This window comes from Rhinoraja longicauda, chromosome 9 (genome assembly GCF_053455715.1).
Source record: "Rhinoraja longicauda isolate Sanriku21f chromosome 9, sRhiLon1.1, whole genome shotgun sequence".
Classification (NCBI taxonomy): domain Eukaryota; kingdom Metazoa; phylum Chordata; class Chondrichthyes; order Rajiformes; family Arhynchobatidae; genus Rhinoraja; species Rhinoraja longicauda.
Genome location: NC_135961.1, coordinates 53527182 through 53541474, shown reverse-complemented (window position 1 = coordinate 53541474; position 14293 = coordinate 53527182). Strand labels below are relative to the sequence as shown.

The 14293-nt window shown below is 47.5% G+C and overlaps 1 protein-coding gene across 1 annotated transcript; it reads right to left on the bottom strand.

The window, feature by feature from the left end:
• Positions 1 to 1336: 1336 nt before the first annotated feature.
• Positions 1337 to 12778, bottom strand: LOC144596750 (interferon-inducible GTPase 5-like). Its single transcript, XM_078405500.1, has 2 exons — positions 12701 to 12778; positions 1337 to 6649 (listed from the first exon to the last, which is right to left on the bottom strand). The coding sequence occupies exon 2, from the start codon at positions 6641 to 6643 to the stop codon at positions 5426 to 5428; it is 1218 nt and encodes a 405-aa protein (XP_078261626.1). The 5' UTR covers positions 6644 to 6649; positions 12701 to 12778; the 3' UTR covers positions 1337 to 5425.
• Positions 12779 to 14293: the final 1515 nt, after the last annotated feature.

Here is a 14293-nt window from a genome sequence, read left to right as displayed (position 1 = left end):
ATCGAACCAAGGTCTATGGTGCTGTAAGGCAGCAACCTTACCGCTGCACCACTGTGCCTGCCCTCAGCTGGACCTTCCATCTGGAGGGAATGAATGGAGTTGAAGGATAAATTGTTCAATACGAGGACAAGTTCAGCGGGATGAATGAGGTTGCAGATGGTTGGCTTCTGTTCGAGGAAGAGGCACAGGGCCCTTAGATCATGCTGATGGAGGATGGAGATGCAGAGGGATCGTATGTCCACCCTGAAGATGATCCGGTTACGGCTCTCGAATTGGAAACTGTTGATTTGGCAGAGGGCAGCCAAAGTGTCGCGTATGTTTGTCAAAATGGACGGCACCAGGGAGAAAAGAGAGTTAAGATAGAAAGAATTACGTTTGTACAGAACATACTGTACATGAGCACAGTATTGAACAGCCCCTTGTGCCAATGATGTCTGTGTCACACATCATGGCATTGAAATATGCAGTTGTGGCCACTGTCTCCAAAATGCTCCTCCACTGACACTCCCACCACCTGACCAGCTGTATTGCTTAAAGCAAGGTCTAGTTAAGCCCCTTACTTAATTGGTGTAAAGGCTTCCTACGTAAATCTCAAGAATCTGCCTCCTCGGAGCCTCTTAAAACGAGGGATTCCCAGTTAATGTTTGGGACAATTAAATTTATTTCGTGCGCCAAACATTTCCCACATGACAACCTCTTCTCCCATTTCATCAAACACCGATGCCCCACGAACTCCACTGGGCTCTTAGAACCCACAGTCACTTCCCTCGTTCGGCTGGAGGCCACACTGGGTCATGAGGAGTCACGCACTGCCCAGAAATAAACGATAGTATATCTGAGCTCTCACCAGCAGAGGGAGGCAGAGAGTGGCTGCACGGAGCAAAACGAAACTGGCCCCTGGTTTCCCGGAATACAGAGGGGTTCCGAGCATCTGTCGTGCAGAATAACAGGAAACGTGTCAGTGAGCCAGGAGGCGAGGTAAGACCAGAGGGAAAGGGGTCCATAAAGGAGATCCCAGCATCGTGAGAGGAGCTTGCAATAGAGGTCCCAGCACAGAGAGAGTAGGGGGTCTGCAGAAAGGTCTCAGGGGGAGGGGGCGAGGGGGGGGGGGGGGGGGAGAGGGGGGTTATAGGAGAGATTGCAGCATATAAAGATAGAGGGATCTGCAAAAGACATCTCTGAGCAGAGGGAGGGTACTACAGCAGAGATCCCAGAATGAGTGGCGGGGAGGGGGTTCTTCAGAAGAGTTCCCAGATCAGACAGATCTCTACAAAGTTGTTCCTGAACAAAAAAGGCACAACAATTCTTGCAAAACATGATACACGTTGAGGTTTATTCGTCACTGGCAGTACAGACCAAAACAAATGCTGGACGGTCCTTCAATACATACTGAAATCTGTGTAATAAACGGCTCCACGAATATCAAAATTAAGTCAGAGCAAACATTTGATATTATTGAAATGACAAGGCTACAACACCAATAGATAGTGAATATTCAGGTTATAATACCTATAGTTAATGAATATGAAAATCAATAAAACTTGCAGATGTTAAAAAACTGAAATAAAACGGAAAATTCTGGAAACACAATGCAGGTCAGGCAGAGTCTGTGGAGAGATCGACAAAGTTAATGTTTGAGGTTGAAGCCCCTTTGTCCAAACTGGGAGAGTAAACATGTTACAATTCAGGGGCAGAGAATATGGGGAGGAATAGGTAAAACAAAGGGTGAGACTAATGAGTTCATGGGGACGTTAGAGGCAGGCTGCCTGTGTTGTGCGTTGTTCATAGAAGGGGTGTGGGCTATGCCCATAAGGTCAGGCCATACTGAAGGCGAGAGTAAATGTGACCCCAAATGACAGATGGATGAGAGGTTGAAATGTTAATTTCCGATAGAGAGGGTTAGAGTTTGGAGGACTGCAATGTTCCCAGAAGAAAGACAAGGTGTTATTACTTGAGCTTGCATTGGGCCTCGTAACAGTGTAGGAGGCTAAGGGCAGATAGTTCAGAATGGGAGAGGGAATGGGAGTTCAAATGTTGGACAACAGTAACCACAGGGCCAACACCCTCCACAAGCTGAATGCAGATGCACTGCAAAGCGACCCGTCAATCTGTGCCGTGTTTCTCCTTGGTAGTGGAGGCCACACAGTCAGCATCAAATGCATTGGGTGGCGTGGAGGGGGGCGCACGGTGGTGCAGTGGTAAAGTTGCTGCTTTACAGCGCCAGAGACCAGGGTTTGATCCTGACCATGGGTGCTGTCTGTGCAGATTTAACATAGAAAATAGGTGCTGGAGTAGGCCATTCGGCCCTTCGAGCCAGCACCGCCATTCAATATGATCATGGCTGATCATCCAAAATCAGTACTCTGTTCCTGCTTTTTCCGCATATCCTTTGATTCCTTTAGCTCTAAGAGCTTCTGCTTATCGAGGCCACATCATAAGATTATAAATTGTTCAGCCAGAGCTGAACACACTTCTCAGCATCTTCATACAATGGTGCCTTGCACTTCATGTGCTTCTTGTGCGTGGTGGTGGAAGGTTTGGTGGAAACAGGGCCGTGATGTGAACGATCTTTCCTTGACCCCACACTAAGAACTAAATCTAACTCTCTCTTGAAAACATTCAGTGAATTGGATGACATCCAGAGAATTCCACAGATTCACAACTCTCTGGACTTGCACATTCTCCCTGTGACCTCATGGATTTTCTCCGGGTGCACTGGTTTCCTCCCACACTCCAAAGACATACAGGTTTGTAGGTTAATTGACTTTGGTAAAATTGTCACTAGTTAGCAGGATACTGCCAGTGTATGAGGATCGCTGGTCAATGTGGACTCAGTGGGCCGAAGGGCCTGATTCTGCACCTATCTCTAAGCTAAACTAAACTACATTAGATCAGAGGAATTGCAAGTGAACCACTGTCTTTCCTAGAAGGTGAGTTTGGGTCGCTGGATGGTGGGAAAGGAAGTGGTGAAAGGAAAGGTTGTGGATGACAGGCAGTGCTTAGTGGGGCTGGAAAAGTAGACAAGGGAGTTGGCATCCCCTAGAAATGTTGAAAGGGGAGGGGACAGGAACGTGTGTCCATTGGTGGAACTTTGGAGCCGGCAGAATAGATTGGGTAGATGCACAGAGTCTTTTGCCTAGAGTAGGTGAATCGAGGATCAGAGGACATAGGTTCAAGGTGAAGGGGATAAGAGTTAATAGGAATCCGAGGGGTAATGAATGAATGAATGAATGAATGAATAAGTTTATTGGCCAAGTATGTGCATATACAAGGAATGTGCCTTGGTGTTCCGCTCACAAATGACAACTCAAACATACAGTTAACAATTAAGAATTAAGCATAAACACATCAAAACAATAAGGATACACCATTACGGTCTAAACATGTGGGTGAAAATAAACCTGCGCAAAAAAGAGACTACAGACTTTGGTTATTGAGTAGAACTATCACTCCTGGAAAAAAAGCTGTTTTCTATGTCTGGTTATGGATGCTTTGACAGTCCGGAGTCGCCTTCCAGAGGGAAGTGTTTCAAAGAGTTTGTGGCCAGGGTGAGAGGGGTCAGAGATGATCTTGCCTGCTCGTTTCCTGGCCCTTGCAGTTCGTCAATGATGCAGCCAATGGTTGGTTGCAGCCAATAACCTTCTCAGCTGTGCGAATGATCCGTTGCAGCCTCCGGATGTCGTGCTTGGTGGCTGAGCCAAACCAGACCATGATGGAGAAGGTGAGGACGGACTCAAAGATAGCAGTATAGAATTGGACCATCATTGCCTGTGGTAGATTATGTTTCCTCAGCTGCCGCAGGAAGTACATCCTCTGTTGGGCCTTTTTGACTGTGGAGTCAATGGTGGCTCCCCATTTAAGGTCCCTGGAGATGATGGTTCCAAGGAACTTAAAACTTTTTCACACAAAGGGTGGTGGGTTTATGGAACAAGCTGCCAGAGGAGGTAGTTGAGACTGAGACTATTCCATCGTTTAAGAAACAGTTAGACAGGTACATGGATAGGACAGGTTTGGACATTGTTGCTGGGACATTGTTAGCCGGTGTGGGCGAGTTGGGCTGAAGGGCCTGTTTCCAAACTGTATCACTCTATGAATCTAGGAAGATGGGCTGAGAGTAGAGGTGCAGGAAATAGATGATGCGGTCAAATGTGGTACATGGGAAGCCATGCTTCAGGAAGAACGGAGTTATTTCTGAGGTATGTGTGCAGAGAAAATGTGACAAAGGCGGAAGAACTGGCAGGATGGCACAGAGTTCCCACTGGGGGCAGGGTGGGACGAAGTGAGATCAAGGTAGCTGAGAGAAACAGCTGGCTTATTGTGGATGTGTGCAGCTAGCCTAGCCCCCGAGGTAGGCACAGATACATCTAAAGAAGGAAGTGGTCAGGAATAGAACATGTGACGTATCTGTGTGGCAATCATTGACTCCAAAATGACTCCCAGTATGCAAAGTCAGAATCGTTCACTCCGGGTGGAATTAAATATTCTTGAGGGAATAGATGTAATAGATGTAAGGCAAGTGGGATGCTACAACATAATTTTTTGAGGCAAGTTTGAATGCACCACACCAAGAGGTGGTGAAAGGAGATACAATAGTGGTGTTTAAGAGTCATTTACACCTCGCAAATGGACGGGCAGGAAATGGAGGGATTTGAGTCACGCGCAATTCCTGAGGATAAAGTAGAAGAATCCCGGATAATAATAGGGCATAATCGAAAAGGTTCCGCATGGTAGCTGCTCTGGAAGATCTTGCATAGGATCCAAGGAGAGATAGCTGAATGTATATTAAATTGGCTTCATGGAAGGGAGCAGAGGGTGATGGTGGAAAGTTGTTTCTCAGACTGGATGCCTTTGATGAGTGCTGGGTTCGGTGCTGGGCCTGTTACTGTTTGTCATTTATATCAACGATTTGGATGAGAATATACATGGCAAGATTAGCAAGTTTGCAGATGATATGAAAGTGGGTGGTTTTGTACATAGCGAAGATGGTTGTGAAAAATTGCAGCAGGATCTTGAAGATTGATCAGGTGGGCTGAGGAATGGTTGATACAGAGAAATGTGAGGTGTTGCATTTTGGGATGTCAAACACGAGTAGGATCTACACCGTGAGTGGTCGGGCTCTGGGGAGCGTTGTAGAGCAGAGAGATCTAGGAGTACAGGTGCATGGATCCTCGAAGTTGGATTCGCAGGTAGTTAAGGTGGTGAAAAAGGCTTTTGGCACATTGGCCTTCATCAGTCAGTGTATTGAGTGTTGAAGTTGGGAGATCATGTTGCAGGTGTTAAAGATGTTGGCGAGGCCGCATTGAGAGTATTGTATTCAGTTCTTGGCACCATGTTGTAGGAAAGGTGTTGTCAAGCTGCAGAGGGTAGAGAAGATTTACGAGGATGTTGCCAGGACTGAGTGACTTGCGCCGTGCTGTCAAGCTGCTCAATAACCCGCGGCTCCACTAGGAGTTGCCGAAGCTGCTGCCTTGGCGTTTCTCAAGACTATTTTAGCTGTATCCACCATTTCTTCCAGTGCATTTGTCAGCATTCTACGAGTCACCCAAAACGACGTTGTCGCCCCGAAGATGGAGCCCAGAATGGGGACAAAGTCGAGGGCGAGCTCAGCGGTTGTCAGCGCCACCGCCACCGTGCTTCTCTGCAGCAACAGCATCACCTGCTCCAGGTTGGTCTCCCCGAACACCCACCCGTGCTCGGTGCCTCTCCGCAGCTCATCCTTACTTTTGCCCATTCTTTTGGCCAATTTCCCGAGAGACCCATCGTCCAGACCCAGGATCTTCCGCATGGCCAGGATGCCGGAGCCAATGAGCGCCAGGTCACAGGCCAAAGACAACCCAGGTACGGGAACGGCAGCGATTGCCGCCGAGATGGTCGCCGTGACATGGATGCTCACTTGCAGAGCCTCGCGTTTATCATTTATCAAATCTTCGCTTGTGTTGGGGAGCGACAGCAAGAATAGATCCTTCTGTCTCTCCGACAGGTTGGTCACTACGGCCTTCTTTAGCTTGTGGAAGTCGTCCCCTTCCAAGTTAAAGACGGAACATAAGAAAATCGGAGTATTCCGCATCCCTGCTTTCTCCATCGATGCACAGCACTTTTCCCTCACATTCTGTAACATCTTGTCTAGATTGTAACCCTTCTTGCCGCGCTCTAATGTGACAATTTGGTCGATCTTGGAGCGCACCACATGGAAGGGTTTGCCCGCCTTCGTCAGGGCCTTGGCCAATAATTGGTCATTCTCCGTCCACCGCTCAATCACAATGATGCCCAGATCATAATCGGCAAATTTAGTTTCCTTCATGAACTTTTTCACTGGGAACTGATTAGTGTTGAGCCCGGGGAAGTCATAGTATTGGACGTGAGGAAGGCTGGGGTGGGGGTAAGGTGTTATTACAGTGGTGGTCTCGGTATCCCCGGTTGGGGCAGCCTTTCCAACATCCAACTCGAGCAGAATGTTGATCAGGGACGATTTGCCCACCCCGGATTCCCCCATCATCGCAATCCGAACATGCACGTTGCTCAACTGTTTGTTTTTTTCCTCGATGGCCGATTGAAGGCCTTGCTTACCTCCACGTCGATAAGCTGCCGCCACTTCCATCATATCTCGGCGGCTGTAACACAGGTTGGGTATAGCACCGGCCATCGCTCACTGAAAGAGGAAGGCGTCTTTATTATGAGAGAACGGGGGGGGGGGGGGGTAGGGGGAGTTGTCGAAGATGCCCTGTGTCCGGATGACCAGACGGTGGAGGGACATCGAACCGAAACATTCACCGCGAAGATAAAATGCTGGAAACATTCAGCGGGCCAGGCAGCATCATTTTTCAGTGATACAGCGCGGAAATAGGCCCTTCGGCCTAACAAGTCCGCGCCGACCAGCGATCCCCGCGCACTAACACTATCCTAAACATAGAAAATAGGTGCAGGAGGAGGCCATTTGGCCCTTTGAGCCAGCAGCACCATTCATTGTGATCATGGCTGATCATCCACAATCAGTAACCTGTGCCTGCCTGCCTTCTCCCCGTATGGCTTGATTCCACGAGCCCCTAGAGCTCTATCTAATTCTCTTTTAAATTCATCCAGTGAATTGGCCTCTACTGCCTTCTGTGGCAGAGAATTCCACAAATTCACAACTCTGGGTGAAAAAGTTTCTTCTCACCCCAGTTTTAAATAACCATATAACCATATAACAATTACAGCACGGAAACAGGCCCGTTCGGCCCTACCAGTCCACGCCGACCACTCTCTCTGACCTAGTCTCATCTACCTGCTCTCAGACCATAACCCTCCAATCCCGTCCTATCCATATACCTATCCAATTTACTCTTAAATAATAAAATCGAGCCTGCCTCCACCACTTCCACCAGAAGCTCATTCCACACAGCCACCACCCTCTGAGTAAAGAAATTACCCGTCATGTTACCCCTAAACTTTTGTCCCTTAATTCTGAAGTTATGTCCCCTTGTTGGAATCTTCCCCACTCTCAAAGGTGGGCTCCCCACTTCCCCACGTCAACTCTGTCCGTCCCTCTTAAAAATTTTAAAACCTCTATCAAGTCCCCACTCAACCTTCTACGCTCCAAAGAATAAAGACCCAACCTGTTCAATCTCTCTCTGTAGCTTAAGTGCTGAAAACCAGGCAACATTCTAGTAAATCTCCTCTGTACCCTCTCCATTTTGTCGACATCCTTCCTATAATTTGGCGACCAGAACTGCACACCATACTCCAGATTCGGCCTCACCAATGCCCTGTACAATTTCAACATTACATCCCAACTTCTGTATTCGATGCTCTGATTTATAAAGGCAAGCATACCAAACGCCTTCTTCACCACCCTATCCACATGAGATTCCACCTTCAGGGAACAATACACAGTTATTCCCAGATCCCTCTGTTCCACTGCATTCCTCAATTCCCTACCATTTACCCTGTACATCCTATTTTGATTTGTCCCACCAAAATGCAGCACCTCACACTTATCAGCATTAAACTCCATCTGCCATCTTTCAGCCCACCCTTCCAAAAGGCCCAAGTCTCTGTAGACTTTGAAAATCTACTTCATTATTAACTACACCACCTATCTTAGTATCATCTGCATACTTACTAATCCAATTTGCCACACCATCATCCAGATCATTAATGTAAATGACAAACAACAGTGGACCCAACCCTATATCTCTTTTTCGCTTTTCTAATTTCCTTCTTAAGATTCTTTTTACATTCTTTATATTCCTCAAGAACCTCATTTACTCCCTGCCGCTTATATTTATTGTACATCTCCCTCATTTTCCGAACCAAGTGTCCAATTTCCCTGGAAAACCACGGCTCTTTCAAATTATTATTCTTTCCTTTCCACCGAACAGGGACATAAAGACGCTGTACTCTCAAAATTTCACCTTTAAATATCCTCCATTTCTATTATATCCTTTTCATAAAACAAAATGTCCCATTTCACTCCTTTTAAATCCTTTCTCATCTCCTCAAAATTAGCCTTTCTCCAATCCCAGGCAACATTCTAGTAAACCTGCACCACCATTCAATATGATCATGGCTGATCATCCAGCTCAGTAGCCTGTACCTGCCTTCTCTCCATACCCCCTGATCCCTTTAGCAAAAAGGGCCACATCTAACTCCCTCTTAAATATAGCCAATGAACTGGCCTCAACTACCTTCTGTGGCAGAGAATTCCACAGACTCACCACTCTCTGTGTGAAGAAATGTTCTGTGCTTACTACTAATATCTGCTATCTCCTTACATATTTGCTCTTCCAATTCTCGTTCCCTATTTGGCAGTCTATAATACACCCCAATAAGTGTTGCTAAGCCATTCTCATTTCTGAGTTCCACCCAAACAGCCTCCGTAATCGAGCCTTCTAGTCTGTCCTGCCAAAGCACTGCTGTGATATCCTCCCTGACAAGCAATGCAACACCCCCACCTCTTGCCCCTCCGATTCTATCACATCTAAAACAATGAAATCCTGGAATATTTCATTGCCAATCGCAACCCTCCTGCAACCATGTTTCACTGATCGCCACAACATCATACTTCCAGATGTCAATCCAGGCTCTAAGCTCATCCACCTTTCTTACAATGCTCCTAGCATTAAAATATACACATTTAAGGGACCCATCATTTCTTATTCTCAGTTTATTTCTTTTCACTTCTTTCTCTCCTACATATTGGGTCTGAGTGTTTCCCTTTTCTGCCTCTTGCCTCACACACTGCCTATTAGCTATCTGTGTTTGAGTCCCTCCCCCCAACCGTACTAGTTTAAAGTCTCCGCAATTACCTTAGTAAATCTCCCCGCCAGGATATTGGTTCCCCTCAGGTTCAGATGCAACCCGTCCTTTTTGTACAGGTCATTCTTCCCCCAGAAGAGGTCCCAATGATCCAGAAACTTGAATCCCTGCTCCCTGCACCAGTTCCTCAGCCATGTATTTATCCTCCACCTCACTCCATTCCTATTCTCACTATCGCGTGGCACAGGCAGTAAGCCTGAGATTATCACTTTGGAAGTCCTTTTTTTTAACTCTCTTCCTAGCCCCCTAAATTCTCCTTTCAGGACCTCTTCCCTTATCCTACCTACATTGTTGGTACCTATATGTACCACGACCTCTGGCTCCTCTCCCTCCCTTTTCAAGATATCTTGGACACGTTCAGATACATCCCGGACACTGGCACCAGGGAGGCAAACTACCATCCGGGTCTCCCGACTGCGTCCACAGAATCGCCTATCTGACCCCCTCACTATAGAGTCCCCTATCACTATCGCTCTCTTCTTCCTTTCCCTACCCTTCTGAACAACAGGGCCGGACTCCGTGCCAGAGGCCCGGGCGACGTCGCTGCCCCCAGGTAGGTTGTACTCCCCAGCAGTACCTAAACAGGAGTATTTATTGCCAAGGGGTACATCCACTGGGGTACTCTCTAGTCCCTGCCTCTGCTCCTTGCCCCCCCCTAAACGTGACCCACTTGTCTACCTCCCGTGGTCTTGGAGTGACCACCTCTCTCTAACTCCTCTCTATAACCTCCTCACTCTCCCTGACCAGACGGAGGTCATCAATCTGCCGCTCCAGGTTCCTAATATGGTCCCTTAGGAGCCCCATCTCGTCGCACCTGGCACAGATGTGGATGTCTGGAAGACTATCAGACTCCCAGATTCCCCACATCCGACACCCAGAACAATAAACTGCCCTAGCATTCATACTCCCCCTTAACTGGGAACGTTGCAGAGTGGTCTGCTCCAACCGCTCCTGGGCCTCTGTAAGAACAAAGCCTCGTGCTCGGTTTCCAAAAACTACCGCCCGGACGCTACTCCAACCGCCCACCCAAAAGAACTGAGTGATCTCCTGGGAGAGTCGAAAAACCGGATAAAAAACCCAGGCCAATTTGGGTGAAAAAATCCGGTAAATTCCTCTCCGACCCCAAGCTAGGCGATCGAAACTTGTCCGGGAGATCACACAGGTCTTCCTCCTTGCTATCCCCACACATTACTATGGTCTCTGCTCTCTCTCACACACGCACACTGATGCTGCTGCTGCTGCTGCTGGTTGCTGCTGCAGATTGCTGCAGATTGCTGCTGATTGCTGCTGATTGCTGCTACTGCTGCTGATTGCTGCAATGGCCTCCGCTTTATTCATAGACCGTGACACCTGGTTCTGGACTCTCCCAACATTTTTGGAAACATTTTTCCTGCATCTAGTTTGTCCAGTCCTTTTATAATTTTATACGTCTCTATAAGATCCCCTCTCATCCTTCTAAACTGCAGTGAATACAAGCCCAGTCTTTTCAATCTTTCCTCATATGACAGTCCCGCCATCCGGGGATTAACCTCGTAAACCTACGCTGCACTGCCTCTATAGCAGGGATGTCCTTCCTCAAATTATGAGACCAAAACTGCACACAATACTCCAGGTGTGGTCTCACCAGGGCCCTATACAACTGCAGAAGAACCTCTTTATTCCTCTATTCAAATTTTCTCGTTTTGAAGGCCAACATGCCACTAGCTTTCTTTACTGCCTGCTGTACCTGCACGCTTACTTTCAGAGACTGGTGTACAAGGACACGAAGGTCTCGTTGCACTTCCCCTTTACCTAATCTGATACCATTGAGATAATAATCTGCCTCCTTGTTTTTGCCGCCAAAGTGGATAACCTCACATTTATCAACATTATACTGCATCTGCCATGCATCTGCCCACTCACTCGACCTGTCCAAGTCACTCTGTGAATTTGTGGAATTCTCTGCCTCAGAAGGCAGTGGAGGCCAATTCACTGGATGAATTTAAAAGAGAGTTAGATAGAGCTCTAGGGGCTAGTGGGATCAAGGGGCATGGGGAGAAGGCAGGCACAGGTTCAGGATCAGTTCCTGTGGATTGACGGGTAGCTAATGTTATCCCACTTTTCAAGAAAGGAGCGAGAGAGAAAACAGGGAATTATAGACCAGTTAGCCTGACATCGGTGGTGGGGAAGATGCTGGAGTCAATTATAAAAGATGAAATAGCGAAGGCCTATAGGAGAGGTTCCAGCGCAGGGAGAGAGAGGTCTATAGTCGAGGTCCCAGAACAGAAGGAGGGGTTTACGATAGATGTCGCAGGACTGAGAGAGACGAGTCGACAGGAGAGGTCCTGGCAGAAAGAGAAATGGGTCGAAAAGGGAAGTCATCAACAGAGATTTTGCAGAGGTGTTGTGAGTAGGAATGCATTCATGGAATGCAGACACTTTTAGGAAAGTCCACATTGCAGCCAGATGCTCCTTCTGAGCTAGATGTCAAAGCTGGTCACATCACAGCTCTGGTTTGGGCACATCAGGCGGCAGCATTGTACAATGAGGTTTCAGCCAATGCCCAGAAATAAATGCAAACACATCTCAACTCAGGGCTACGATGAGCACAAGAAGGCAGTGAGTGGCTATGTGGAACAAATCAAAACTAGTTTGGAGTAGAAAGGGAACTGAAGATATTGGAATTCGCTGCAAAAAGTGAACTCAACTGATGGAGTGGCATATGTGCAGCAAAAGATGGTTATCTCACTTCTGATGAGGGGAGTCGCTCCAAAACACTGACTTTCCCTTTCCCTTCACAAATGCTGCCTTACACACTGAGTTCCGTAGGTAGTTTGTTTTCTTGCCTGAACATGAAACTAGACTCAAATATCTCCGACAACAGAAGCATTTGCGGCCGTTTTCAGCACATAACGGCACGGAGATGAGGAAAAACTTTTTCAGTCAGAGAGTTGTAAATCTGTGGAATTCTCTGCCTCAGAAGACAGTGGAGGCCAACTATCTGGATGCTTTCAAGAGAGAGCTAGATAGAACTCTTAAAGATAGCGGAGTCAGGGAGTATGGGGAGAAGGCAGGAACGGGGTACTGATTAAGAATGATCAGCCATGATCACATTGAATGGCGGTGCTGGCTTCAAGGGCATCCATTTTTTATGTTTCTATGTTAAGATGGGGCGAGGACCGGGGAGGGCAGACATTAGTAACAAGCCGACCAGTTCTCTCCGGAGGTCTACTCAGGAGTTTCCGACACACACAGAGGGTTTGTACAGGAGGTCCCAGCACAGAAATAAAAAGGTCTGTAGTGGATTCCCAGTACTGGGAGTGGGTCTACATGCGTTGTTCGCAGGTATCCCATTGTTTTTTGAAATACGGGAAAAATTGGCAATATTCAGCACAAAATATTCGGCATAAAAATACAAGCTTACCTTGGCGGACACTTAATTTCCCGGAGAGCGTCACCTCTGTTTAAAGGACCACCTGGAAGTGTTGCACCCGCTCTCTCAGACGACAATGAAACTAATTCTGGGCACTCCCTGAACAAGAGTGCAGCGCTCAGAGGGCACGGCCCCGCTATCATCGCTCTCTAACTGTGACCGCGCCACTCCCCAAACGCGAAAGACTTCTCAGCTTATTCACAAAAATGCTGGAGTAACTCAGCAGGTCAGGCAGCATCTCGGGAGAGAAGGAATGGGTGACGTTTCGGGTCGAGACCCTTCTTCAGACCCTTCTCGACCCGAAACGTCACCCATTCCTTCTCTCCCGAGATGCTGCCTGACCTGCTGAGTTACTCCAGCATTTTGTGAATAAATCGATTTGTACCAGCATCTGCAGTTATTTTCTTAGACTTCTCAGCTTGGTCCCCGACCAGCCGAGCCATGGAGCGGCTGCACTGAGCAAAGTTAATTAAGGATGTTGGAATGCAGAGGGGGATTCCCAGAACTACGGGCAACAAAGGACCTTCTGGGAGAGGTTCTAGAGTGGACTTCCCACAACTGGGTGAACGTCTAGGGGGGATGTCCCAGTAATTGGAGAGGGTCCGCAGTGGACCTCCCAGTAGTGGGAGAGAATCTACCGTGCAAATTGCAGTAACTCAAGAATGGTCGACAGCGTAGATTCCCCCCATCGGGAGATCGAGGATAGAGTCCGAGATTCAAACTGCACGGATACAGTTCCTTCGGCTGACCATGTCTGTGTCGTCCACTAAGTATCTTTCACACGGACCCCCATTTTGAAAACTCAGTCCCTAAGTATCTTTCACACGAACCCCCATTATGAAAACTCAGTCCCTGGCCTTCTATCCATTGTCATTTCAAGCCCTGATCTGAATACGTATTGTTCTTCCTGCTGGAAAACGATGCCCTACAAGTGGCTGATATGTCACTGGACGCACTTTGGGGCCATTGCCCAGCATGTTCCTGATAGCTGGAAGGGCAAGGCTGGCTACGGTGCTGGCTCGAAGGACCGAATGGCCTACTCCTGCATCTATTGCCTATTGTCTATTGTGTATAGCCTCGAGGGAGCTACCAGCAGTGAGAGGCGTTTATAAGGGGTATCCCAACAGAGAAAGAGAGATATACAAAGGATCTTAGCGGAGAGAAGGATAACTGTGTCTGAGCAGAGAGGATCCATAAGGAAGGTCCTAGCAGAGAATAAGGTCCATATGGAAGGTCCTAGCAGAGAGTAGGGTCCATAAGGTTCCCAGCAGAGAGAAGAGAGACGGGTCTATATGGGTTTTAGCAGAGAGAAGGGTCAATAAGTTAGGTCACAGCATAGAAGGGTCTATAGGGGTTCCATGTCCCACATCTCCTTTAAACTTTCTTAATCTGATCTTAAAACTATGCTCTCTAGTATTTGATGTTTGCACCCTGGGAAAAAAGGTTGTGAATGTCAATGCCTCACATAATTTAATATACTTCTCTCAGATTACCACTCAGCCTTTGTTTTCCAGAGAAAACAATCCAAGTTTGTCCGACCTCTCTATAAATAATGCGCTCTATTGCAGGTGGCATCCTGTTGTC

Bases quoted from the DNA above. Each gene is read 5' to 3' on its own strand.
- LOC144596750 (XM_078405500.1), bottom strand. From the start codon at position 6,643: ATGGCCGGTGCTATACCCAACCTGTGTTACAGCCGCCGAGATATGATG.